The 25,619-nt window shown below is 38.1% G+C and overlaps 1 protein-coding gene across 11 annotated transcripts; it reads right to left on the bottom strand.

Moving 5' to 3' along the window:
- Positions 1-892: 892 nt before the first annotated feature.
- LOC121384715 (acid sphingomyelinase-like phosphodiesterase 3b) lies at positions 893-25,619 on the bottom strand. Of its 11 annotated transcripts, none has more exons than XM_041515222.1 (8): positions 25,502-25,610; positions 18,886-19,028; positions 16,035-16,130; positions 10,646-10,838; positions 7,278-7,522; positions 3,600-3,769; positions 2,196-2,370; positions 893-1,741 (listed from the first exon to the last, which is right to left on the bottom strand). In XM_041515222.1, the coding sequence occupies exons 2-8, from the start codon at positions 18,986-18,988 to the stop codon at positions 1,224-1,226; spliced, it is 1,500 nt and encodes a 499-aa protein (XP_041371156.1). In that variant the 5' UTR covers positions 18,989-19,028; positions 25,502-25,610; the 3' UTR covers positions 893-1,223. The 11 variants fall into 11 exon arrangements, with proteins under 11 accessions (XP_041371156.1, XP_041371157.1, XP_041371159.1 ...); XM_041515223.1 differs by having other exon boundaries at positions 25,498-25,598; XM_041515225.1 differs by having other exon boundaries at positions 18,979-19,028; positions 25,502-25,591.

The following is a 25,619-nucleotide window of genomic DNA, read 5'->3' as shown; positions in this document are numbered from 1 at the left end:
ATCTAAATTATTTGAGGTCACCTTGGTCTTTGTAATACTGCGAAATGTATTTTTCATAATTCTAAAAACGCACTCACCTCTGAAAAGTTATGAAGACGACCTCTAATCTGTTTTTTAAAGGTTATAGTCGCGTTTTAACTTCACAGACTCCTGTTTTACTCTGTTGCAACTTTATCCAGATATGTTACCTGTAAATTTGTAGAGAAGTTATGGAGACGACTTCTAATCTGTTTTTAAAGGTCATAGTCACGTTTTAACTTCACAGACTCCTGTTTTACTCTGTTGCAACTTTATCCAGATATGTTACCTGTAGATTTGTAGAGAAGTTATGGAGACGACTTCTAATCTGTTTTTAAAGGTCATAGTCGCGTTTTAACTTCACAGACTCCTGTTTTACTCTGTTGCCACTTTATCCAGATATGTTACTTGTAGGTAACTAACCAAACTTAGTGATAATTTTCACGGACAATACGTCTTCGTTCATTTAAGAGCAGGATTTAAAACTACACTTTAAGGTGCGATGGGTCATAATATCTGCTCCTCTCGGTGAATAGATCTATTCGGATTTCCCATTCCAACCAGTTCTCCACAACTGGTAGGTATATCAATTACTGTTGTATGTGCTGTCCTGTATGGATAGTTGGAGCGATATTCGTAAACATTAAGAACCTCAGTCATTGGACGTTATTAATCAACTACTTAGTGGTATCGAAGCCTCGATCTCTTACACGGACAGCCCGCAATAAACTCGTGTGTTTTCGCTATGAGTGGGTATATGGTCAACTCACGTCTTAACGAAACAAACGTTTATTGTATGCTGCTATTTAAAAACAAAACAAAAAACACACAAAAAACAACAACAAACAAAACAAACAAGCAAACAAACAACAACTATGTTGTATAGTTTTATTAGCAAACAGTGGTTAATGACTTTATCAAACAAAATCTTTATTACAATTTCATCTTGTACAAATAAAGTTAATTATCAGTGTTTAAAGGCGTATACATTCCACTACTGTAAAGGCGCTTTATAAGTAAAAAAATAAAAATAAAGCACGTACAGTATATAAAGGTGAACAGTCACAAGATGGCCTCTTTGGTTAGATAATTTTACTTCTAAAACAAGACCAACTGTGGCTAAGCTCTGTCCTGTACTATACGTATTGAAGAAACATCAGATCAGACCTATAGAATTATATAACATATATGAACATCAGACTATTCTAGATATTAAAATATGTGGTGAAAATGAACATAACCAAGACAAAGAGACACGATTCTCCCGCCTTCACTGCTGAACCAACATACTTCTCTTTGCACTTGTTAAAGGAGCTCATATCATGGTGCTTGAACCCACAGAAGAAGGACTCCCGACATGCCTTGTTACAACCTTTGACCCTGTCTTCCGGCTTGGCCAAGACCCATCTAAACTTGACGTAACTGTCCATCAGACTGGAAGTCTTCTTGAGTTTGTCAGTCAGTCCGTGAAGCGACTTTGCCGTGATGTCGCTTATTCCGTAAACCCGCTGAGCGTCGTACCCCACGGTCCAGTTGGTGGCGTTGCGGCTGTTGCTGGCGTCGAGATCCATGTAGTACTGGATGATGTTCAGGTGTTTGCCCGTCGTCCGGTCGTAGGTGACGACGCGGATACCGGGGTTGTGAGCTTCGCCCACTTTGTTAGGAATCTTGAAACGCCATGGAGTGATCGACGGCGCCATGAACATCGGCACGACGGGCTGACCTGCAGATGAATCAAAATTAAAATTAGTTTTGTTTATCGACACCATTAGAGCACATTGATTAATTAATCATCGGCTACTGGATGTCAAACATTTGGTAATTCCGACTCGTAGTCATCAGAGGAAACCCGCTTCATTTTTCCATTAACAGCAAAGGATATTTTATATGCACTTTCCCACAGACAGTTGCCTTTGAATAGTTGTGGTACACAAGTTGGAATGAGACCCCCCCCCCCCCCTCCAGCTGAATGGATCCACCGAGATGATTCGAGTCTGCGACTTACATAAGTACACAGTTACAATAAAAATAGCATGTAACTTCTAACTAAATGATTATTTAGATATTACAGAGGTTGTCATCATTAAAGAAAGATTGGAAAGGAATAGTTGTATGGTGGCTTACCTTTAACTTAAATATATTGTATATATCTCAAATCTAAGCAAAGAAAAACGAACCGTCCTTGTAGAAAATTTTCATTCCATCAGCATGGTCATGGCCGAAGTGCATCCCGATAATGACGTCAGAGAATTTTACGATGATGTCATTAAATCTTGTGTTGAATTCTGGATAAAACCACAAAAGGTTGCCTGGATTGTGAACTCCCGGTGGAACATGGCCTGTGACAATAACCTAAAACAAAAATCATTCTGGCATCACGTAAAATGTCCACTTACATTTCAGATGCAAAATCAAAGCTATTATCTCGTCTCACCATATTATGATAAAATACAAACACAACCACAGTTTTAATAAACCTACGTTTCATAGCATAAAAGATGGAGTCCAGTTTATATAGACGTGACTGTACATTAATATAAATGACAGTTGTATTAAATGATTTTGTTTTGTATACAGAATTCACAATTATTAGGCAAATTACTTGAATTTGTATTAAACATAATACAAGAATAGTGACATCGCTCAGAATCTGAGTAATGAAAACGACAAAATTAATCAATATATTTAGCTAAAAACTATTTGCCTCTCTCTCTAGACCTATTTTATATAAAAGTAAAATAGTTCGATGCATATTATATTCTGTTAAAACCACAAACATTTTAATAACAACAGAAACTGTGATCCTACGATAAAACACAATCGAATGTTTACGCTACAAAATAATGAGTGTTACAAAAGTAGGCCAATCCCTTGATTTCCGAACTAATCACTTCGGACATGTTCAGGAAGTCGAGCGCTCGCATTAATCAGTAGACTGGTGAATGAATGTGATAGAATAGCTTAGGATGAAAACCAGTCAAAGTGTTTGCGAGCGTTTTCTCTCGTGAACATACCACCCAATATCACGATTACTATAACTCAATCGATAGAGCGCTCGCATGATGTGCTTACGTTGTAGGATCGAACCACGTCAGTGGACCCATTCACTGATTAGATTTTCCCCCATCCCAACCAATGGACCACGACTGGTATATCAACATTTTTTAAACGCACAGTTATACGTGCTGTCCAGTCTGTGGGAAAGTTTACAGGCTAAAAAACCCTCTCTCTTTTTTTTGTAACTTAAAAGCCAATAACGTTTGTTTTCTATATTTGGAAATATGGATTTTTCTTTTCTTCTCTCCTCTCTGTCTAGCTGTTTAAATTCTCCTTTATTATATATTTATTATGTCATTTAATTTAAAAAAAATAATAAAAAAACCCACAATTAATAAAGGCATTATAAATACCTCTTGCTGCTAATGAAACCCCCCCCCCCCCCCAACGTTTTTCCTCTAAGACTACGAATAAAAAATTACCAAATGTTTAACATCAAATAGTTGATGATTAAGTAACAAAAAAATATGTGCTCTGGTAGTGTCGCTAAACAAAACAAAAGCTCAACTTTAATCATACATCACCTTTTCTTTATCAACCCGTGCTGCCGTGAACGTTTCTTCCATCCATGCGAACTGGCCCGCGGGGTCGGAGTAGTTTGCTGGGTGTGTGACCTTGTCTGCCGTGTAGTACATGTTCGTGTTCAGCGCCATGATCCTGATTCCATGGCTTGCCGTTGTCGTGTAGAAGGCCCCTAAATACAATGGCTATCGTCAGTGGTGTATCTACGGAAAATAGCGGCTAGGGCAAGCACTGAAATTGCGCCTCTGTCCAAACATCTGACACCCATCTTTTAGATAACGTTTGACTTTAATAGAAACTGCTCAGTGGCGCCCCCCCCCCCCCCCCCCCCCCCCCCCCCCCACACACACACATTCAAGTGACGCCTAAGGTACGCCACTGGATACATATAGGGCAGCGTACTGGAAGCTTATTGGATATTAACACGAAAATATTTATTTATTTATTTATTATTGTTATTATTATTATTTATTTCTTTATTTTAAATTTTTGGATGGAAGGGAATGTAGGCCCTTAAAACAAAACTTGACACAATTTAACCTGATTTTCTACAAACGTTGCAGCTTATTTTGGTAATGTTTCGTTCGTTAAACATAATATGCAAATATTTCTCAAACAAAGAAAACGAAAAATGTTCCGGGGTAGTTGTTTTTTTTCGTTTGTAGTTCGAATTGTCGCTATTTATAACAACAAAACCGTAGACTCACAGTTAAAATAACCAACAGTGTCATGCATTGCAGTCTCTTATCGAACAAAAGGAAGTAACCACGAAATTATAGTTACTACAGTTACTTCCCTTCCTTATATCAAATTGAAAATAGGCATGCAGTTAACTCCTTCCTTATGGACATCTATCTTTATTTATGACATAAACCAAATAATTTTGAGCCAGAACCATAATTTTAATAAGAGTCACGCGAGTCACGTGTACGTTACACAACCAATCAGACGATTCGTCTATTCATAAATGTATTAGGGACACTCCATGTAAAATTGATAACGTTTGTGAAACGAAAGGAAGAAAGGAAGGAAGGAAGGAAGGAAATGTTTTATTTAACGACGCACTCAACACATTTTATTTACGGTTATATGGAAAGAAAAAAAGAAAGAAATGTTTTATTTAACGACGCACTCAACACATACTATTTACGGTTATATGGCGTCGGATATATGGTTAAGGACCACACAGATATTAAGGGAGGAAACCCGCTGTCGCCACTCCATGGGCTACTCTTACCATAGTTTGACACCCAATAGCCGATGTATTTTTCGTGCTGGGGTGTCGTTAAACATTCATTCATTCATTCATTCATTCATTCCATGGGCTACTCTTTTCGAGTAGCAGCAAAGGATCTTTTATATGCACTATCCCATAGACAGAATAGCACATACCACGGTCTTTAATGTACCAGTCGTGGTGCACTGGCTGGAGCGAGAAATAGCCCAATGGGCCCACCCACGGGGATCGATCCCAAACTGACCGCGCATCAAGCGAGCGCTTTACCACTGGGCTACGTCTCGCCTCCCTCGAAACGAAAGAAATATTTGTTCAAACGACACCTCAACACATTTTAAAACTACGGCTATTTGGTGTCTGACATATTGTTATATGAACATTTGGTCGAGAAAAAGGAAACCCTTTGCCGCGACACAGGCTCCTTCTACCGATGAAGCAGCAAGCTATGGATCATTTATTATGGTAGTAAATCTTAAGGCAGAGGTGAATTTTACTTGTAGAATGCAGGAAATAGCATTTCAGGACATCTAGTTTTCAAAATTTTATGGGAGAGCACACCCAAACCCCCTAGAAACTTTGCTTTACGCCCTCGATCTCAGTCATCCCCCCTCCAATGTTTACTTGCTTCCGCCGTGCCTGATTTATATACACTTTCTGTAGGAAAGACAATACAGATCACCGCTTATGATATGGCAGTCGTGGAGTACCTGATGGGACGACCAAAAACCAAAATCCATCGGTCTTTCCACTGATGACATCTCAGGCGAGCGCTCTACCCATGAGCTACATTTTGCCGCTCATAGTTAGGACGAACGCTCATAGTTTCCAATGTAACTGGCCTCGGTGCGGTCGTGGTTAAGCCATCGGACATAACACTGGTAGGTACTGGGTTCGTAGCCTGGTACCGGCTCCCACCCAGAGCGAATTTTAACCACTTAGTGGGTAAGTGTGAGACCACTACACCAACATCTCTCTCATTCACCACTAACACAACTAACCACTAACCCACTGTCCTGGGTAGAAAGCCCGCACAGCTGAGGTATGTTTCCAGGATAGCGTGCTTGAACCTTAATTGGATATATGCCGAAAATAAGTTTAAATGAAATCAATGAATTCCAATGAAATGTATGGTAGTCAACAGGAAAACGTCAAATCACAATTGTAGACTTCTATTTCAACTAGTCTTTGAGAAAAGAAAGACGTTTGTTTTGTTTAACGACACCACTAGAGCACATTGATTTATTAATCATCGGCTATTGTCTTTGATATACAGATAGCTGAACTTGTACTTTGTCAGGGGTCCAGCAAGTGCTCCACAACTGATGTAACAAAGGCCAATCGGCAGCGGATTTCCTCTCTCATTATCTGTGTGGTCTTTAACCACATGTCCGACGCCATATAACCGTAATTAAAATGTGTTCATTGTATCGTTAACTAAAACATTCCTTCCTTCCTTCGTTGGGGGTACCACTCATTTTATGGTTACAAAATGTGATTATTTCTAGTCCACACTCAATCAATATTTTCTGTTGCCATTTGAAAACCATTTAAAACAATTTCACTTGCTATCTAGTTTCGGTTTAGGACAGATTGGTGACATCTTTTGGTTAACTTTCATATCATAAAATAACCTTACCTGAAGAAAAAAAACGTATGTTTACGCCAAAATGGAATCGATGAATTGACATATAACTCAATAATGAACAAGGTTAAAAGTCTTATAAAAATATATTATTAATGTTTACACCTCCTATACCAACAAGTATGTAAAACAAAAAAAAAGAAGACGAAAAACAAAACAAACCCCACCCTCCAAACCCCACTTTTATTAAAGGTGTATTTATTGCAGGTAAATGGATTAAATTGATCACCATTCGCTTTACAATTCCAAACTTTAAATATCTATTAATCGGTACCATTCCTAAATTTCTATGAAGCACCGGTCTTCGTGACCAATGAAATTGGAGTTACATCTGTACGCAATGTGCCATTTCGACAAACACAGAAGTCGCAAGAAAAATTAGTGGAGAAAACAATTTCAGCGGGATGCTATATTCTGAACAATTACCACTACACAACGTTCGGTTATGAAATGGTGTTGGCTTATGTCAGATTCCTTAACAAAAGCGGGAGTGTCAATAAGATCAGCTTTCAGTCAAATTGTTATGATATTAAACATTACTGGTGGTGCTTGTTTTCTACAAAACATATACAGTGAAACCCTTCCGGACACCCTTGGGACCAAGACAAATGTCCGGTTTAAAGAAGGATCCGGTTTAGAGAGGTTAAGTTCTGTCCTGGTTTAAAAAAAAAAAAACGGTTTTAGGGCATTCCTGTTTACAGAGGGTCCGGTCTTGAGAGGTTTCACTGTATTTTGTTATAAATAAAATTGTTGTTGTTTGTCGTACAAAACAAACAAAAAAAGAAAGAAAAAGATTTCAACCTGTCCTGAAACGATTAACTTCTTCTTCACTTCCGATCCAATCCTTCCATAGATCTGCAGTTCTGTTGTACAGTTCGCTGTTGTAAGGCGGGTACTGATTGGATGGGAAGTAGTCATGGTTACCCATCGTGGCATACACCTTAATACCAGGGAAGTTCTGTTTCAGTATGTCGGTAATATTCTTCATGATTTCCACGTTCTTGTCCACGCTAAGGTGCTCATCGTGTATGTGGGCAACGTTGTCGCTGAAAAACATGATCAAATTTTAAGCTTAAGAGACGGGGATGGGAGGATGTGTGTGTGTGTGTGTGTGTGTGTGTGTGTGTGTGTGTGTGTGCAGCGTGCGTGTGTGTGTGTGTGTGTGTGTGTGTGTGTGTGTCAACTATCTCTAGCGCTGGAAGGAAATGTTTTATTTAACGACGCACTCAGCACATTTTATTTACGGTTATATGGCGTCGGACATATGGTTAAGAACCACACAGATGTTGAGGGAGGAAACCCGCTGTCGCCACTTCATGGGCTACTCTTTTCGATTAGCAGCAAGTGATCTTTAATATTCACCATCCCATAGACAGGAGAGCACATACCACGGCATTTGATGTACCAGTCGTGGCGCACTGGCTGGAGCGAGAAATAACCCAATGGGCCCACTGACGGGGATCGATCCCAAACCGATCGCGCATCAAGCGAGCGCTTTACCACTGGGCTACGTCCCTCATAGCGCTGGTGCAATTCTTTATAGCATTCGGCAAACCCGTCGAAGACGTTCGGGCAAAATGAGCTGGCCTGAAACCCTTTCACCATGCATTTCATTATTCTACTCACAATATTAAGACTAAGAGTTATCCAAGTAAACATGTGTAGTGATTTTATTTGAAATCCTCTATAGCCGTTTCGTAGTAATCGTTGTAATGCAAATATGAATAAACTTGTGCAGATTGCAGCATTTTCGGTTAATTCGGGCAACAATCAGCCTGTTCCCAGCTCCCCCTCCCTACAAAAAATGGAAGCCCGTACGCCTATGATATTGGTTTAAACAAAAAATCCATCTGAACTATAAATATAATATTGTGTAGACACCATTCTTAGTAATAATAATACCGGTATATTTCTTGGCAATTAAATGAACATTCTAAGTAGTTATGTTTTCTTTATCAATATATATATATATATATATATATATATATATATATATATATATATATATATATATATATATATATATATATATATAATAAATGATAGTCATGGTTTATCCTAATACTCTGTTTTAATACGTACACAATTATTGGGAGCTGAAATCCATTTTAACAATTACAAACGTAACAAGAATATGTAAGTAATCGTTAAAACTGTGGCGTCGAAAGCATAGGGGGCGGGACGTAGCCTAGTGGTAAAGCGTTCGCTTGATGCGCGGTTGGTCTGGGATCGATCTCCGTCGATCGATCTTCTTGTTCCAGCCAGTGTACCACGACTGGTATACCAAAGGCCGTGGTATGTGGTATCCTGTCTCTGGGATGGTGCATATAAAAGATCCCTTGCTGCCAATCGAAAAGGGTAGCCATTGAAGTGGCGACAGCGGGTTTCCTCTCTCAATATCTGTGTGGTCCTTAACCATTATGTCCGACGCCATATAACCGTAAATAAAATGTGTTGAGTGTATCTTTAACTAAAACAGTTTCCTTTCTTCTTTCTTAGCACCAACCACCCCCGCTCAAGTTGTGACATATTCCAATGTCTATGTAAAAAGACTTCGTGATCTAGAATCATGTGACAATGTCTACATGAATTAAGTTTGAAGCGAAACGAAATAAACTACATAATATGCCGGAAAGAGCGGCAACACACTGATGGTAATACCTAGCAAGTACGTTTAACACACTCCGCAATCCGATTGAAATCAGCTCCACCCGTATATAGCTATTAAGGATCATATTGACTAGACGCGGCGCATGCGTGCGGTCCGGATCAGAAAAATCAGAATACATTAGTTTCAACGAGAGCGTCTAGAGCGTGTGTCCGCAAAATGCGTACGGCCAGCCACAGTGAAAGAATCATATATGGTTGGTGTATATGTCCAAAACGCAAGCCGCAGACATATCAGACACAACAGTCCGACCGCACGCATGCGTCTATATATTCAGTCTATATATTCAGTCTATATGAGCCTATAACTGGTAGACCAGTAGAGCTGATTTCAATCAGATTAACACATTCGGAGTATGGAAAACATTATCACCATGGATTATAACTCGTTTTGTGATATTATATGATCATTATAGACCTTAATTCCAAGTAAGTTATGTTTAACACATTCTGAGTAATCGAGAAAAACAGTACTACCACGGGATTAAGATACGATTAATCATGGTAGCATGTCTTCTACATATTGTATCAGCTTAATATAGACATTATTATTTGTCTCATTAAAGGTAGGGAAATAACCTAGAAAGTCCAAAATCAGGGCTTATACTTGGGCGTGTTGGAAACCATGTGGTATATGACCACGTTAAACTAATTAGCCATTCATCACGCTAGGAAGAATTTTGGTTTAGCCAACTTTTAGATACGTACAGTATTTCCTTGAAAATTATAAAAATATGACTAATTTAAGAAAACAATATTAACGACACACATTAAATGTTGTAGCCACTTAGCAATTGGCTAATTTGACAATGGACACGGTGAACCCTACAAAACGTGTCCAACTCAGTTTATACCAAAATGCGACTTGCTAAGTGTTTTCCATCACAGGTTAGAACAAAAAGCTGAAGTTTGTTTTCTTTAACGACACCACTAAAGCACATTGATTTATTAATCATCAGCTATTGGATGTCAAATATATGTATGGCATTTCTTTTTACATATTGTCTTCGGGAGGAAACCCTCTACATTTTTCCATTAATAGCAAGGGATCTTTTCTATGCACCACTCCACAGACAGGATAGCACATACCACGACCTTGGATATACCAGTCACGGTGTACTGACTGGAACGAGAAATTGCCCAACGGGTACACCGACACGGATCGATCATAGAAAAATGTTGCGGGTTTTCTCTAAGACTACGAGTAAAAACATTTTGATATCTAATAGCCGATGATAGCTTCAGTGGTGTCGTTAAACAAAACAAACTTTATATCTTCGTCTTACCCGGGGTGGGACGTAGCCCAGTGGTAAAGCGTTCGCTTGAAACGCGGCCGGTCTGGAATCAACCTGTGGGATGGTGCATATAAAAGAACCGTGGCTGCTAATTGAAAAGAGTAGCCCATGAAGTGTCGACAACGGGTTTCCTTTCTCTATCTGTGTGGTCCTTAACCATATGTCTGACGCCATATAACCGTAAATAAAATGTGTTCTTTGCCTTACCCGGTCCACAGGATGAAGTCGACGTCTGACTTGATTCTCTTCATGGCGGCCACACTGTCGGCGACGAGTTTCCAGGGCGAGTCGCACCAGTAGTCGCCGTAGATCCCCCGAACCGGGACTTTGCTGTTACAGGAGAACTTGTCACTCCAGTAGGAAAAGTCATAGTGCTGGTCCGACACGTGCCAGAACGACCCTGAAGAAGGAAAGAAAAGTTTTATTTAACGACGCACTCAACACATTTCATTTACGATTATATGGCGTCAGACATATGGTTAAGGACCACACAGATATTGAGAGAGGAAACCCGCTGTCGCCACTTCATGGGCTACTCTTTTCGATTAGCAGCAAGGGATCTTTTATGTGCACCATTACACTGACAGGATAGTACATACTACGGCCTTTGTTACACCAGTTGTGGAGCACTGGCTGGAACGAGAAATAGCACAATGGGTCCACCGACGGAGATCGATCCTAGACCGACCGCGCATCAAGCGAACGCTTTACCACTGGGCTACGTGCCGCCCCCACTGCAGAAGTGTGCATCGATACAGTTGAGAAGAAGGGAAAGGAATGATTGTTTCTTACACACCCCTTGGTGAGAACATCATGTGTTATTTATGATTACACATACTTCAACTTGTTAACACATGTACGTGTGTTAACAGTTTCAAGACAAACGACTGGCTGCACCTAGGTGATGACCAGGTCACCAGTGACATACGTCCAATAAAAAACCAGCGCGATGGAAATCAATTACACTGTGACGTATAGTCAATCTGACAATCATGTGTCTGTGACGCGTAAGCCAGCTACAAGTGCTAAGGGTTGTAAATATATTTTAGTTGAAAAATACTGTATGTTAAAATTTTCTTAAAACCTGTTTTTTGAGGATATGTAAGAAATAGAATAATACACTGGTGTCTGTTAGATACCATTTATTTCACAACTCGTTGTTTAGAAACGAATCAAACTCGCTTTCGCTCGTTAGATACACTTTAAAACAACTCGTTGTAAAATAAATTGGTATCTAACGGCCACTCATGTATTATCCTCTATGTAGTACATACACGCCTATTGCATTCCGTGGTGTTTACGTGTTATAATCGTTTCGGGTGAAGACTCATATAAATATACTGATAATTACTGAACTCGTCATGTCTATTAAACTGTCTTTATAATAAGAAGAAATAGAGGATATTTCATGTTTTTTGTCAAATATGATTTATATCTTATCGAGTGAAGTTTGCAATCATATCTCACGAGTCGCAATTTACCTTTATTTTCAAAATGCCAACAGAAAAATAGTTCCAGCTTTCTTACAGTGAAGATTAAAAAGAATCATTCATCTGTCCCTATGTGGGACAGGGCTATTCCACCCGAGGATACATAATTTGATGTCCGGGATGAGGCTTGCCGAGTCCTTGACATCAAATTATGTGCCCTAGAGTCGAATAGCCCTATCCCACATAGGGACATATGAATGATTATTTTTTTCTACAGTGACGATAACACATTTTAGAGTGAAATAGTGAAAATTTCACTCTAAAATGTGTTATCGTCACTGAGTGACTGATAACACTTTTATTTCACTCATATTTTAAGACATTTCACTAAATGTTATACAATAAAAACTGCTCCTTACTATTAAATTGCAATTAAATTATTTTTTAAAGAAGTTTTTATGTTTCATTTATTTATTACATAAAATAAAATGTCGTTTATTACTTACATAAAATAAAAGTACGTTTATTAATTACATAAAATAAAAATAAAAAGCAAAACCATTTTCTTTCTGAACACATAAAAACACTTCATTTATATCATAAAAAAACACATTTGAAAATAGTGTATTTATCACGACGAAACCTATTAGCAATTTTAGGTCATTACATTTTCACAATTTTTAATTGACGAAGCTTAGAAATTCAGATGATTCGCGCCCTAAAGTTCCTAGGCCAGCCATATTTGTCACTATCGGCTAGTCTCCCTCACCCACCAACCCTGACAACGTTCTTTTCATTCAGTCCATGCGTTTTGTGGGACCTTTGAAAGGCGAGACGTCAGTTAAATATCCAACTGCATTGGAGACATGATATAATAAATTATTTTTGTACATGAATTAGAATGCTAATAAATGTAACAATATCCTTCAAACTCACCAATGCCATGTCCCAAAGAGTAGCAGACGAGAGTAGCCAGGAAACCAAAAGTGAACGTTGCTGACCCCATTTCTAACCTGCTGTTTAGACACCCGTATCGTAGTTATATATAACAGAATAGATGTCACACGCACTTCGCGTTTTGTCTCTTTTTATAACTTTATGTGCACAGAAACCACCTAAACAACCAACAAAACAGATTTTAAACCAAGTATTCTTTATACAGATATTATATGATACGATGTATGCAATAAGGATTATACTTGATGTGCTTTATGGATAGAATGATGTCTGTTAACCAAGATGCTGTTTGAAACAGGGTCGACAATACTTGAATAAGCAAACAAAAGGTTTCGACATGAGTAACCCATTGACTTTTGTATAATACAGATGCTGGCGGTATTTAACCTTCGTAAATCGTATCCTTTTGTGCACCGAGTCCCGGGCCATAAACAGTTTTGTAAACTGGGTCGTAATATTTCCTGACTGAATAAGATGAAGAGTATTGAAGTCAAAATGGCCGACATCACAAATAAACACAACATTTGAACTTGAAGATAGTTTGCACGATAATGTCATTTTAAATAATTCCTCGCAGTTTTAAAACGATGTCTGGAGGTTGGGACATTAAAATAATAATAATAATAATAATTATTATTATTATTTATTATTATTATTATGTATTTATTTCTGTTTTTTGTTTGTTGTTGGGCGTTTTGTTGGTTTTTTGAGGATGGGGGGGGGGGGGGGGGGTGTTGTCTGATTAAAAAACTATTTGGTGGTTTTTTTATTTTTATTATTATACAGCAATCATATCTTGAACCCTTGCGCGTGCTGTAACCTCACCGTGGTGCAGGTTTGTAACATTCTCTTTGAGAATGGCCAATACAGTACAAAATTGGAGTTTTGAGTAAAAGTCAGTATCTATCTGTGATATTTGTGTTTTTGCACAGTTCTTTGCACTGTGTTTTTGTTTAAATCTTGAAATTTTATATTGATGTTGATCATCACTTTATTTGTTTGCATTACCATAGTTTGACACCCAAAAGCCGATGTATTTTTCGTGCTGGGGTGTCGTTAAACATTCATTCATTCATTCATATCTTGAATTTTAAAATGGTGCTAAATTATGAGCTTTTAAAAAAAAAAAAAAAAAAAACCCCGGAAACTTCGGAAGTAAACTTTTATGACCATAGTTCAGTGGTAAAGCGCTCCTCTGATGCGCAGTCGGTTTACGATCGATCCTCGTCGGTGGGCCCATTGGGATATTTCTTGTTCCAGCCAGTGCACCACAACTGGTATAACCAAGGCCGTGATATGTACGAGGGGTGATTGATAAGTTCGTGGCCAAAGGCAGAAGCACATGAACTGCACGTGTTTCACTCAATTTAAGTGCTGTTCAACTTGTTGAATGATTACACAGAATGTTTGAAGTTACTAACTTGTTGTTTTTCTGTTACAGATAATTAAACATTGAGCATCGGTGGTTTCTAATAATATGGACAACATCAGCCACCGTGCGGTCATCCGCTACCTCGGTCTCAAGGGCTTAACAATCAAGGAGATCCATGAAGACATGGTGGTCACACTAGGGGAGGATGCCCTTTCATACAGCGTGGTGAAGAAGTGGGCTGCTGAATTCAAATGTGGCAGGGAGAGTCTGGAAGACGACCCCAGTCCAGGAAGGTCAGTCACCGTCACCACACAGGAGACTATTGCCAATATTCATGACATCATCATGGCAGACAGACGAGTAACGGAGCGATACATTGCCACTGAGTTGGGTATCTCCCAGGAACGCATCCATGCAGTCATCCACAACGAACTTCAAATGTCCATGGTGTCAGCACGTTGGGTCCCAAAGCTCCTTGGACCAGATCTGAAACGGACTCGGCTCAACATGTTAAGAAAAGATCTTGCCATTTTCGAGGCGGATCCCAACAGTTTTCTTCGGCGATTTGTGACTATGAATGAGACCTGGGTCCATCACTTCCAACCAGAGACGAAGCAACAATCGAAGCAGTGGAAACACCCAGGTTCTCCGCCTCCCAAGAAAGTCAAGTCTGTGATGTCCGCAGGCACGGTGATGGCCTCCATTTTTTGGGATGCAGAAGGAGTACTGTTGGTGGACTACCTAGACAAGGGTCACACTATCACCGGGGCCTACTATGCTGATCTTGTGAGACAGCTACGGGAGAAAATGAAGCAGATTCGGCGCGGAAAGCTGACAAGAGGAGTGCTCTTCCACCAGGACAATGCTCCGGCACACACGTCCACAGTGGCCATGGCTGCTATCCAGAAATGTGGATTCAAACTTGGCTCTTATCAATCACCCTTCGTACTGTCCAGTCTATGGTATGCAGTGGCGTAGGAAGGTGCCAAAAGGTGTGTGTGTGTGGGGGGGGGGGGGGGGGGGGCACACTTTTATATTTACACACTTTTACACTATTATAAAGCAAATATAAAGCATATCTGAAAAGTGCCCACTTTCCCCCCCCCCCCCTCCCCCGCTTCCTACGCAGTGGTATGGTGCATGTAATAGATCCCTTGTTGCTACTCTGAAAGAGTAGCCCACTGTGTGGCGGCTGCGGGTTTCCTGTCATTATCTGTGTATTTTTAACAAATGTACGACGCCATATATTCGTAATTATAATGTGCCGAGTCGCTAAATAAAACCTTCCATCCTTCTTTCCTTCTCTTTATTGAAAGAAAGAACAAGAAAGCATGCAATTGGAAATACCATGGATCACTCATTCAAAAGAAAAATTCAAACGCGGTTCCTTTTGGGGGAAATGTTATGGCCTCAATTTTCTGGAATGCTGAGCTATTTCTCGTTCCAGCCAGTTTACCTCGACTGGTATATCAAAGGCCGTGGTATGTGCCATCCTGTCTGTGGGATGGTGCATATAAAAGACCCCTTGCTACTAATGGAAAAATGTAGCGGGTTTTCTATCTAAGAATTTATGTCAAAATTACCAAATGTTTGACATCCAATAGCCGATGATTAATAAATCAAGGTACTCTAGTGATGTCGTTAAACAAAACAAACTTTTTCTGGAATACTTAAGAAATTTTATTAACGATTACCATCAGAAAAGCGCCACGATAAACAGGATCCTTTGTAGATATTCGACTGTACGGCAGAAGTGATACCAACCCCAGAAGACGGAAAATACAATCATCCTTGTATAAATTGGAATGGAAATTAAATGTAATAATGTTTCACTCACCTTCGTCTGCAGCTGAAGAGGAGCAGACGAGAGTAGCCAAGAAGTGAACAGCTAAAGTGATGCTTGCTGACCTCATCTCTGCTCTGTACTTTGAACCTACCGACTAATTGACCTACCGCACATGTAATACCTGAACGTCACACGATGCTACTGGCGTAGGATATCGCGTCTACCTGCAAATTATCATTAACGCAAAGCTACATTCCAGCCTCTGTATAAAGCCAACCCCCCCCCCCCCCACACACACACACACACAAACACTTTTTGGCACCTTCCTACGCCACTGTGTAACCATATTAAATTCACATGCTAAGGGGAGCTAAAAATCACTTTCCTTGAACTAGTTTAAGAAGAGTGGTAGGGAGCGTGAGTGATAGCTCCCCTTAAACGGCGAGGTTTCAAAGGATCGCATCGTGTGTACACCAAAAACTGCATATACCGTCTTTTCTCTAATAAGCACCCGGGCGCTTATTCATTTCAAAATGGTCGCAGACCCGGTTCTTATTGGAGACCCGGCCTTTATTTTTTTCAAACAAATTTTAGAAATTAAAGCTAAAAACTACAAACTAACAATTTTATCTATTTTTAAACTTTTTTTCGAACTATAACAAAACTATTAATTATGCATCAATTAGTAATTACGAAATCGAAAATGAAGAGCAATTTATAAATGAATCGCTTCTCAGTTTTATTCCGCCTAAATATATAAATATATTTAGCACAATAAAAAAGAAGTTTGTTTTGTTTAACGACACCACTAGAGCACATTGATTTATTAATCATTGGCTATTGGATGTCAAACATTTGGTCATTTTGACATATAGTCGAGGAGAGGAAACCCGCTACATTTTTTATATGCACCATCCCACAGACAGGATAGCACATACCGTGGCATTTGATATACCAGTCGTAGTTTACTGGCTGGAACGAAAAACAGGCCAATGGGCACACCGACGGGATCGATCCCAAACAGATCGCGCATCAAGCGAGCGCTTTACTACTGGGTTACGTCCCGCCCCTGGCACAATCAAGGCTTAAATAAAATAAAATGCGTACTTACTATAAATGGTGAAGTCAAACGATTCAGGCCTACTTCGGTACAACAATTCAATCTAAATGGCAATTATTTCTTATATTTTAGACTAAATAATTATATTCCAAAATATTGGCTTCGTAAAATAGAAAGGTCATAGAATAAATATTTAAATGAATAAAAATGATCCATTAATAACAGAAATACAAAACAAATTATGCTTGGCATACACCTACCGATTAACACAGACTCGACAGTCGCGTCGGCATTAATCGGTAGTTGTGTGCAGGGATAAGACGCGACAGCCGTGTCTAATATATACATAATCCATGAGCCGAGACCCCAATTGGTACCATCCGAGGGCACCAAACTTAACTATACTTTTTTAATAGGTTTATGTACCAGGGCCCCGTTCAACGAAGCGATCTTAGCTCTAAGATTACCTTAAGCGCATAGCTACCCTATGCACTTAAGTTGATCTTAGGGTTAAGATCGCTTCGTGGAACGGGGCCCTGGATCTCAAAACAGCATGCTGGACTTTTCTGCAGAGTAGCTTACGGTCAGAAAATTAGTTTTAGTAAAGAGGGGATATTTTTGTAAAATTTTAATACTGTTTCTCTGTATTAATTTGTTTATCAATATATAGATAGTTTTAATCACACAAACTGAAATGCACTTGTCAACATTCACCAGGAATTTATTTTAAACTGTCAGCAGCTAATTAACGCGTTGCAACATCATTGTAATCCAAGATGGTCGACAATATATAAGCAAATTGTAATTTATAACAAGGAAATCCTAATTTATCGGATTTTACATCAACTGGTAATATATTTTTATGTTACTGAATGAATTTTATGGGCCAAGGAATTCATTTATAACAACCTATTTCTAACTTCACAATCTTGCTATAGTTGATGTAAAAGGAAATAAATTTAAATTTTCTTGTTCTGACTACTATAGTGGTGGCTATCTTGGATATAAATAATGTTGCAATGTCTTGATTAGCTGGGAGTAGTTCAATATGAATCATTTGACATCTAAAAAACCGTCATGAACATCAAGTTTCGTCATTATTGATACAGTATTGGAGATATTTCCAGTTCTGTTTTGACAGCCATCTTTGACGCCATCTTGAATATTTCAAAATGCTCAAGGATACCAAATTACACCTCTCGGATCTTTAATCAACCCTTACGACAGATGCGAAAACCACAACTGGTATAACACAGGCCGTAATATGTACTGTCCAGTCTGTGGTATGGTGCATATAATAGATCCCTTGTTGCTAATCGGAAAGAGTAGCCCATTGTGTGGCGGCTGCGGGTTTCCTCTTATTATCTGTGTATTTTAAACATATGTTCGAAGCCATATATTCGTAATTATAATGTGCCGAGTCGCTAAATAAAACCTTCCATCCTTCCTTCCTTCTCTTTATTGGAAGATAATCCAGAACGTTTTTATAAGACAAATAAGGCAAAACTTTGGTCCACCATGTTGATTTAGAAACCTAAAATAATAATTTTGTTATTAAAAAAAGAAAAAACAAAAGAAAAGAAAAGAAGAAAAAGAATGAAAGAAAAGAAAAAGAAAGAAAGAAAGAACAAAAGAACATGCAATTGGAAATACCATGGATGTCCCATTCCCCCAAAAAATCAAACGCGGTTCCTTTTGGGAGAGATGTTATGGCTTCAATTTTCTGGAATACTGAGCTATTTCTCGTTCCAGCCAGTGCACCTCGACTGGTGTATCAACGAAAAATACAATGATCCTTGTATAAATTGGAATGGAAATTAAATGTAGTAATGTTTCACTCACCTACGTCTGCTGAAGTGGAGCAGACGAGAGTAGCCAAGAAATGAAAAGCTAAACTGATGCTTGCTGACCTCATCTCTGTTCTGTACTTTAAACCTACCGACATGTAATATGAACGTCACACAATGCACCGATATCGCGTCTACCTGCAAATTGTCATTAACGCAAAGCTACATTCCAGCCTCTGTATAAAGCCAACCCCACAAAACAACTTGGGATACGTGTGGCGCGTCCTTTATAAACAGGTGGTTATTTATACATGCTGGTCTTTAAAGCACAGTCGACGATACATGAACAACCAAACAATCTACTTGACCTTGTAGTCGTTATCAGTGGTGGCTCTTGGTGTTTTATGATGCAAAGGAAAGACCTTGACGTGAAACAGGAGTGTGATTAATTGGTCCCATAACTTATATTATAGGGAGCCATTCGAAATATTATCATATTGATACCATATTAAATGTACATGCTAAGGGGAGCTAAAATTAGTCACCTTGAACTAGTTTAAGAAGGGTTGTAGGGAGCGTGAGTGACAGCTCCCCTTAAACGGCGAGGTGTCAAAGGATCGCATCGTGTGTACACCAAAAACTGCATATACCGTCTTTTCTCTAATAAGCGCCCGAACGCTTATTCATTGCAAAATGGTCGCAGATCCGGCGCTTATTGGAGACCCGGCCTTTATTATTTTAGAAATTAAAGCTAAAAACTACAAACTCGGCGCTTATTAGAGGCCCGGCGTTTATTTTGTTGCAAAAGTATAAACTTTAACTCGAACACATTACATAGAGGGCCAGGGCGTAATTTTTCAACTGTTGCAAAGTGTTACAGAGGCTCGGCGCTTATTAGAGGGCCGGCGTTTATTTTGTTGCAAAGTGTTACAGACTCGGCGCTTATTAGAGGGCCGGCGTTTATTTTGTTGCAAAGTGTTACAGACCCGGCGCTTATTAGAGGCCCGGCGTTTATTTTGTTGCAAAGTGTTACAGACCCGGCGCTTATTAGAGACCCGGCGTTTATTTTGTTGCAAAGTGTTACAGACTCGGCACTTATTAGAGACCCGGCGTTTATTTTGTTGCAAAGTGTTACAGACTCGGCGCTTATTAGAGGCCCGGCGTTTATTTTGTTGCAAAGTTTTACTGACCCGGCGCTTATTGGAGGCCCGGCGCTTATTATAGGAAATACGGTAATCTTATTTAACGCCAGATCTAGTTTAAATCTGTATTCCTTATGCGTTTAAGTAAAGATCCCTGGCTGCTAATGGAAAATATAGCCTGTTTACTCTGAAGACTTCGAATCAAAGTTACGAAATGTTTAACATCCAATACCCGATCATTAATTAATCAATGTGCTCCAATCGTGTCGTTAAACAAAACAACATTTCATTTTACTAACAGTCAAAAATTCCATTGCTTTAATGAAAATCAGCTAGGAAAAAGTGATCTGTTATTTCAAGGGTGGGGCCGAACCACCTCTCCTTCCCCAGTTACTATATAGGGGAGGGACGGGTTAGTTGAGCCACTGGGTTAGTAGATCCACCTCTTCCCATTGGTTTCTGAATAGAGACATGTGACATTTGGCACCATATTTGGAGAGGCCATGACCCTGTGCCTTAATGATGTAATGGTCAGGCAGCAGGCACACTTGTGTGAATTTTGCCTTGAAAAAGACATTTTAACACAGGAGAAAGTAAGATTCATCACTCAAGGTATATTGATTTATATCAAAAGAATCATAAATATTTTGCATGTTCCCTGACTTGTGATTAAAACATTGTTTTACTGTGTATTTTCCATGAACAGTTTGGGTTAAGTTTGTGCCACCATTTTAACAGCATGGATTAAAATATTAAAATGGCCAGTGTGATTGGGGTATGTTGATCCATGAACAAATTATTCCATTTTGTTTTCTAAATATGATCAACTTACCCATATTGTCTTTTTTTTTCAGTTTTTCTCAACATATGTTTATCAGACATTCCTATATGCTTAATATGTTTGGATTTTAAAATTACGATGTTTATTACGTTTGAATTTCTTTGCGTTCGAATAAAACAATCTTCATGTGTGATTTTACCAAGTGGGACTTGTAGAGATACAGAATAACGTGTCGAGATATAACTTTCAAGTAATTTGTGTTTGAGACAGGATTTTAAGTTAGTTCTCAAATGTTAATGCGTTCTTATTGACTTTATTCTATGATTTAACGTGATTGATGGTATGTTATATAGTCATGAAAGTATATTATTATTTGTGAGATATGTTCTCGAGAAATCTCTCGTAGTAGGCTATTGTAGAGAGACATATTAAAAATGAACGTTTTCAATCTGACTCACAATATGTTTATCAGTCATTTCTATATGCTTAATATGTTTGAAGTTTCAAATTACGATGTTTATTATGTTTGAGTTTGTTTGCATTCGAATAAAACAATATTCAAGTAAAGTACAGTATATTGATCAACTTGCCCCTTGACCTTACCCCAAAAGGTGGGTTATTTGAGCCATTTTTTATAAAATGTTTGATAATCCACTATTATGCAGGGACACTACTAACTTATGATAACTTGATTAGAATGTGTGCACACCTGTATGCTGCAAACATTAGACTATAAACCATCACCTAGCATATCTTAATTCAAGCACAAGACTTATTAGATTAAAAATTGGCTCAACTAACCCATTCCTCTCCTACTGGTTTTGGTACATTGTCACTTTAGTTAAGTTATGACTATCATTATTTATTATTGAAGTAGGCATGTTATGTGTCCTTAAGAGACTTTAGATTCCCTATGAAGATATCCAATTCAATTATACTCTTAAAAAAAAGTAGAGGAACCTGAAATATTAATGTTAATATCAACTACAGGGGCGTAGCGTGATCTGGACCTGGGGGGTTCGAATATGAACCAAGTGGACTCTTTTTCTATTTTGTTTTTGCACCACCAGAAACTCCATATGTATAAACCTGTATGTTTTAGTTCTGAAAGCGGACCATTTGCTTCAGCCGAACCCCCTACCCCCCCCCCCCCCCCATCCTACGTCCCTGAACTATTAGACCAAACATACGTTTTGACCACAGGCATCCTAGTAAAGAATGTTCAGGTCTGTTTATCAACACACCGAAACACATTCCATAGTTTGCACGTGCATTACGCAGTTGCCCCGTACACGTGCGTGGGGTGTCATTCTCGATTTTGACAATTTCCAGGAAGGTCAATTAATCACTGTGGAACATTATTTCTGTCAATCTTTTTCATTCTGTTGATCTTACAGTTATTATTGTTTTGTTTTTAGTCATTTCTATTGTTTGAATTTGCAAGTTACTGATAAAAACACGTCAACTTTCAAATTTCACTTCTGACCCCAATCGTCCTTCAAGATCTTTGGTGATCATAAAACCTACTGTAACACTCAACTACCGGTTGTAATGTTTGCCCAATTAATTCACTATTATCATATAACCATTCCCCACAGGCAATTGTAAATTCTTATTAGAGTTCCCCTACTTTTTTTGAAGAGTATATTTTATTGTATGTAAGGTCATAAGCCCATATATATATATATATTATATATATATATATAGATATATATATATATATATATATATATATATAAGAATTCACATACTGATATTTTGGACCCAGTTGTTCAAACGATTAGCCAGCTGTTTTGGAAACAGAAAATAGAAACATCTATTATTACACATATGGTTTTAAATATCTTGGTACATATCATCGATTATCGCACTACAACCTTCCATGAACGCCAACCAAACAGGTTGAGTGATATAAATTAAGATCGATTATGGGTAAGAAATAGAATATTAAACTCGCCATCACCCTCGTGAAACAATTCTTATTGTCACTTGCTAAAGCTCGTAACAACTGAACACTATTTCACTCGGTACACAAACACCATACGAAATGGAAGCTCGTCCAACATTCCTTAAGTATAGCATATTACATTTTCAAAAGTATATAAAAATAGATATTAATATCTATCTATGAAGATAAGAATAGGCAAAAGTTTAATTTTAAAGATAATTGATAAAAAAAAAAAAAGCAGCATAATAGCGGATTATTAATTTTTGTTTTAAAATGTATTTTCAAATATATATGTTCTTAAATATTACAACTACAGCAGGACCTGGTGTTAGTCTTAGAACTGGAACAAAACCCAAACACGTGTGTATCGATTGTTGGTTTTTGCGAAATGGTGGAACAATGTTCTGTCGCAATGTTCTCTAATAATATCCATCTCAGTAAGCCCGAAATAAGTACATATTATTTTCATATACAAAATAAACCACCATTGTCAAACTGGCTACAAAACAAAATGAAATAACTGTCCAACGATGTATCATGTTTTATCCGTAAAAAGTTCAGTAACCTACGCAAGTTTTATTGGTGAACAAGATCACGTAAAGGGACACAACCACTACATGTAAGTTGAGTCTGTAGTTAGACCCCCTGCACGCCAATGGTAGAGCACAATGAAGCTCAATAATAGAGCGCTCGCCTGATGTGTGATGGGTCATCGGATCGATTTCCCTCCGTGGATCTATTGTTTTCAATGTTTTATGATTGATACAGGACAGTTCCATAGAATCTGTACCTTGGAGTACAAGAACATGTTTCGTGCACATAGAATTAATTTTAAAGTTTTACAAACAGTTTGATTTCTATACACAAAGTTAAGTGATGTTTTCATTTCTCTAAACAGCTCTTTAAACTACTTTGACATAATTACACTTTTTTAAAAAAAATTGTAAATAATGATATTCATATACTTATCTTTGTTTCACATGCATTAGACAATAGGCTAAATATTTTTGTGCTAGGGTCTTGTTAAACATTCATTCATTCGTTTACAAAAGGTTAAAGGAATCTGATCTTGGACTAATGCGCTCTACTGGTTTGTTTATTGTTGTTGTTGTTGTTGTTGTTGTTGTTTTTTGTGTGGTTTTTTTAAGACTGTCTAGCCGTTAAGAGATTCTCCTTTTAGTAATTTTTCACGTCAATTAAGTTATTATCTGTACAAACTATATTAGTTATAATTTGGATTTCATTTGATTGTTATAATTTTACGATATAAGTTGTATTCATAAAATATTCATGAAACCATCCCACGATATACTGTTATAAATATTCGTGCTGCATTTTTTTTTGTAGCGGGGGGTGGGGGTGGGGGGTGGTGGGGGGGAGCAAGCTGATTTTTGCCCGAATGAAACGAAAATTCCCGAATCTGGATAACAACATTTATTTCTATTAGCATTACACTCAAACGGCTATATATGGATGCAAACGAATCACTACGCGATTTTACATAGATTAAACTAATATTGTGGGTAGAATGGTGGAAATGGGTAAAAACGTCTGTAAATGGTTACATTGTCAAACAGATCGCTAACTATTAACGGTAAAATAACTAATAAAATCTCAGACGTCTGTAAATGGTTACATTGTCAAACAGATCGCTAACTATTAACGGTAAAATAACTATAATAAAATCTCAGACGTCTGTAAATGGTTACATTGTCAAACAGATCGCTAACTATTAACGGTAAAATAACTATAATAAAATCTCAGATGCTGCCACTTTTCACTCACTTATTCACAGTCCTACCTAATCCAGATTAAAAGATTAACTACAATGTTTGATACATGTATCTGGCACGGTAAACGTGATACAATTAAAATAACAGTGCTTATGAATGACTATCAAAATGGTTGATTTAAAATGATTGATTCCCTGTCATTTTGCAGATATCTAAAAGTAAAATGGATAAGCGAGTACTCACATCAAATGACTTGTGGCAGTCTTACAAAAGCTATATTAACTGACTTTGGTAGTGAAACTATCTTCAGCTTTCATAAAAACCAACTACTTAAAACCGCAAAATGTATTTCAAATGTATTTTCGAAAGATGTAAGTACTAATTATGCATCAATTAATAATTACGAAATCGAAAATGAAGAGCAATTTATAAATGAATCGCTTCTCAATTTTATTCCGCCAAAATATATCAAACTGTTTTTAAATTGGCATAATAAAAAAGAAGTTTGTTTTGTTTAACAAGATCACTAGAGCACATTGATTTATTAATCATCGGCTATTGGATGTCAAACATTTGGTAATTTTGACATATAGTCTCAGAGAGGACACCCACTACACACCCATTTCCATTAGTAGCAAGGGATCTTTTATATGCACCATCCCACAGACAGGATAGCACATACCACGGCCTTTGATATACCAGTCGTGGTTCACAGGCTGGAACGAAAAATAGCCCAATGGGCACACCGACGGGGATCGATCCCAAACAGACCGCGCATCAAGCGAGCGCTTTACTACTGGGTTACGTCCCGCCCCTGGCACAATCAAGGCTTAAATCAAATAAAATGCGTACTTACTATAAATGGTGAAGTCAAACGATTCAGGCCTACTTCGGTACAACAATTCAATCTAAATGGCAATTGATTATTATATTTTAGACTAAATAATTATATTCCAAAATATTGGTGGCTTCGTAGAAAAAAATGTCATAGAATAAATATGTAAATAGATAAAAATTATCCATTAATAACAGAAATACAAAACAAATTATGCTTGGCACACACCTACCGATGAGTACCGACTCGACAGGGTAGGGTAGGGTGAAGTTTTAACGTGCATATGTGCCACGAGAGCCTCACGCACGCCTATCACGGGCTTAATCTCTGACTTTCGCCAGTGACTAAGT

This window comes from Gigantopelta aegis, chromosome 10 (genome assembly GCF_016097555.1).
Source record: "Gigantopelta aegis isolate Gae_Host chromosome 10, Gae_host_genome, whole genome shotgun sequence".
Classification (NCBI taxonomy): Eukaryota; Metazoa; Mollusca; class Gastropoda; order Neomphalida; family Peltospiridae; genus Gigantopelta; species Gigantopelta aegis.
The sequence above is the reverse complement of the archived record's forward strand: the minus strand, read 5'-3'. Positions and strand labels throughout refer to the sequence as shown.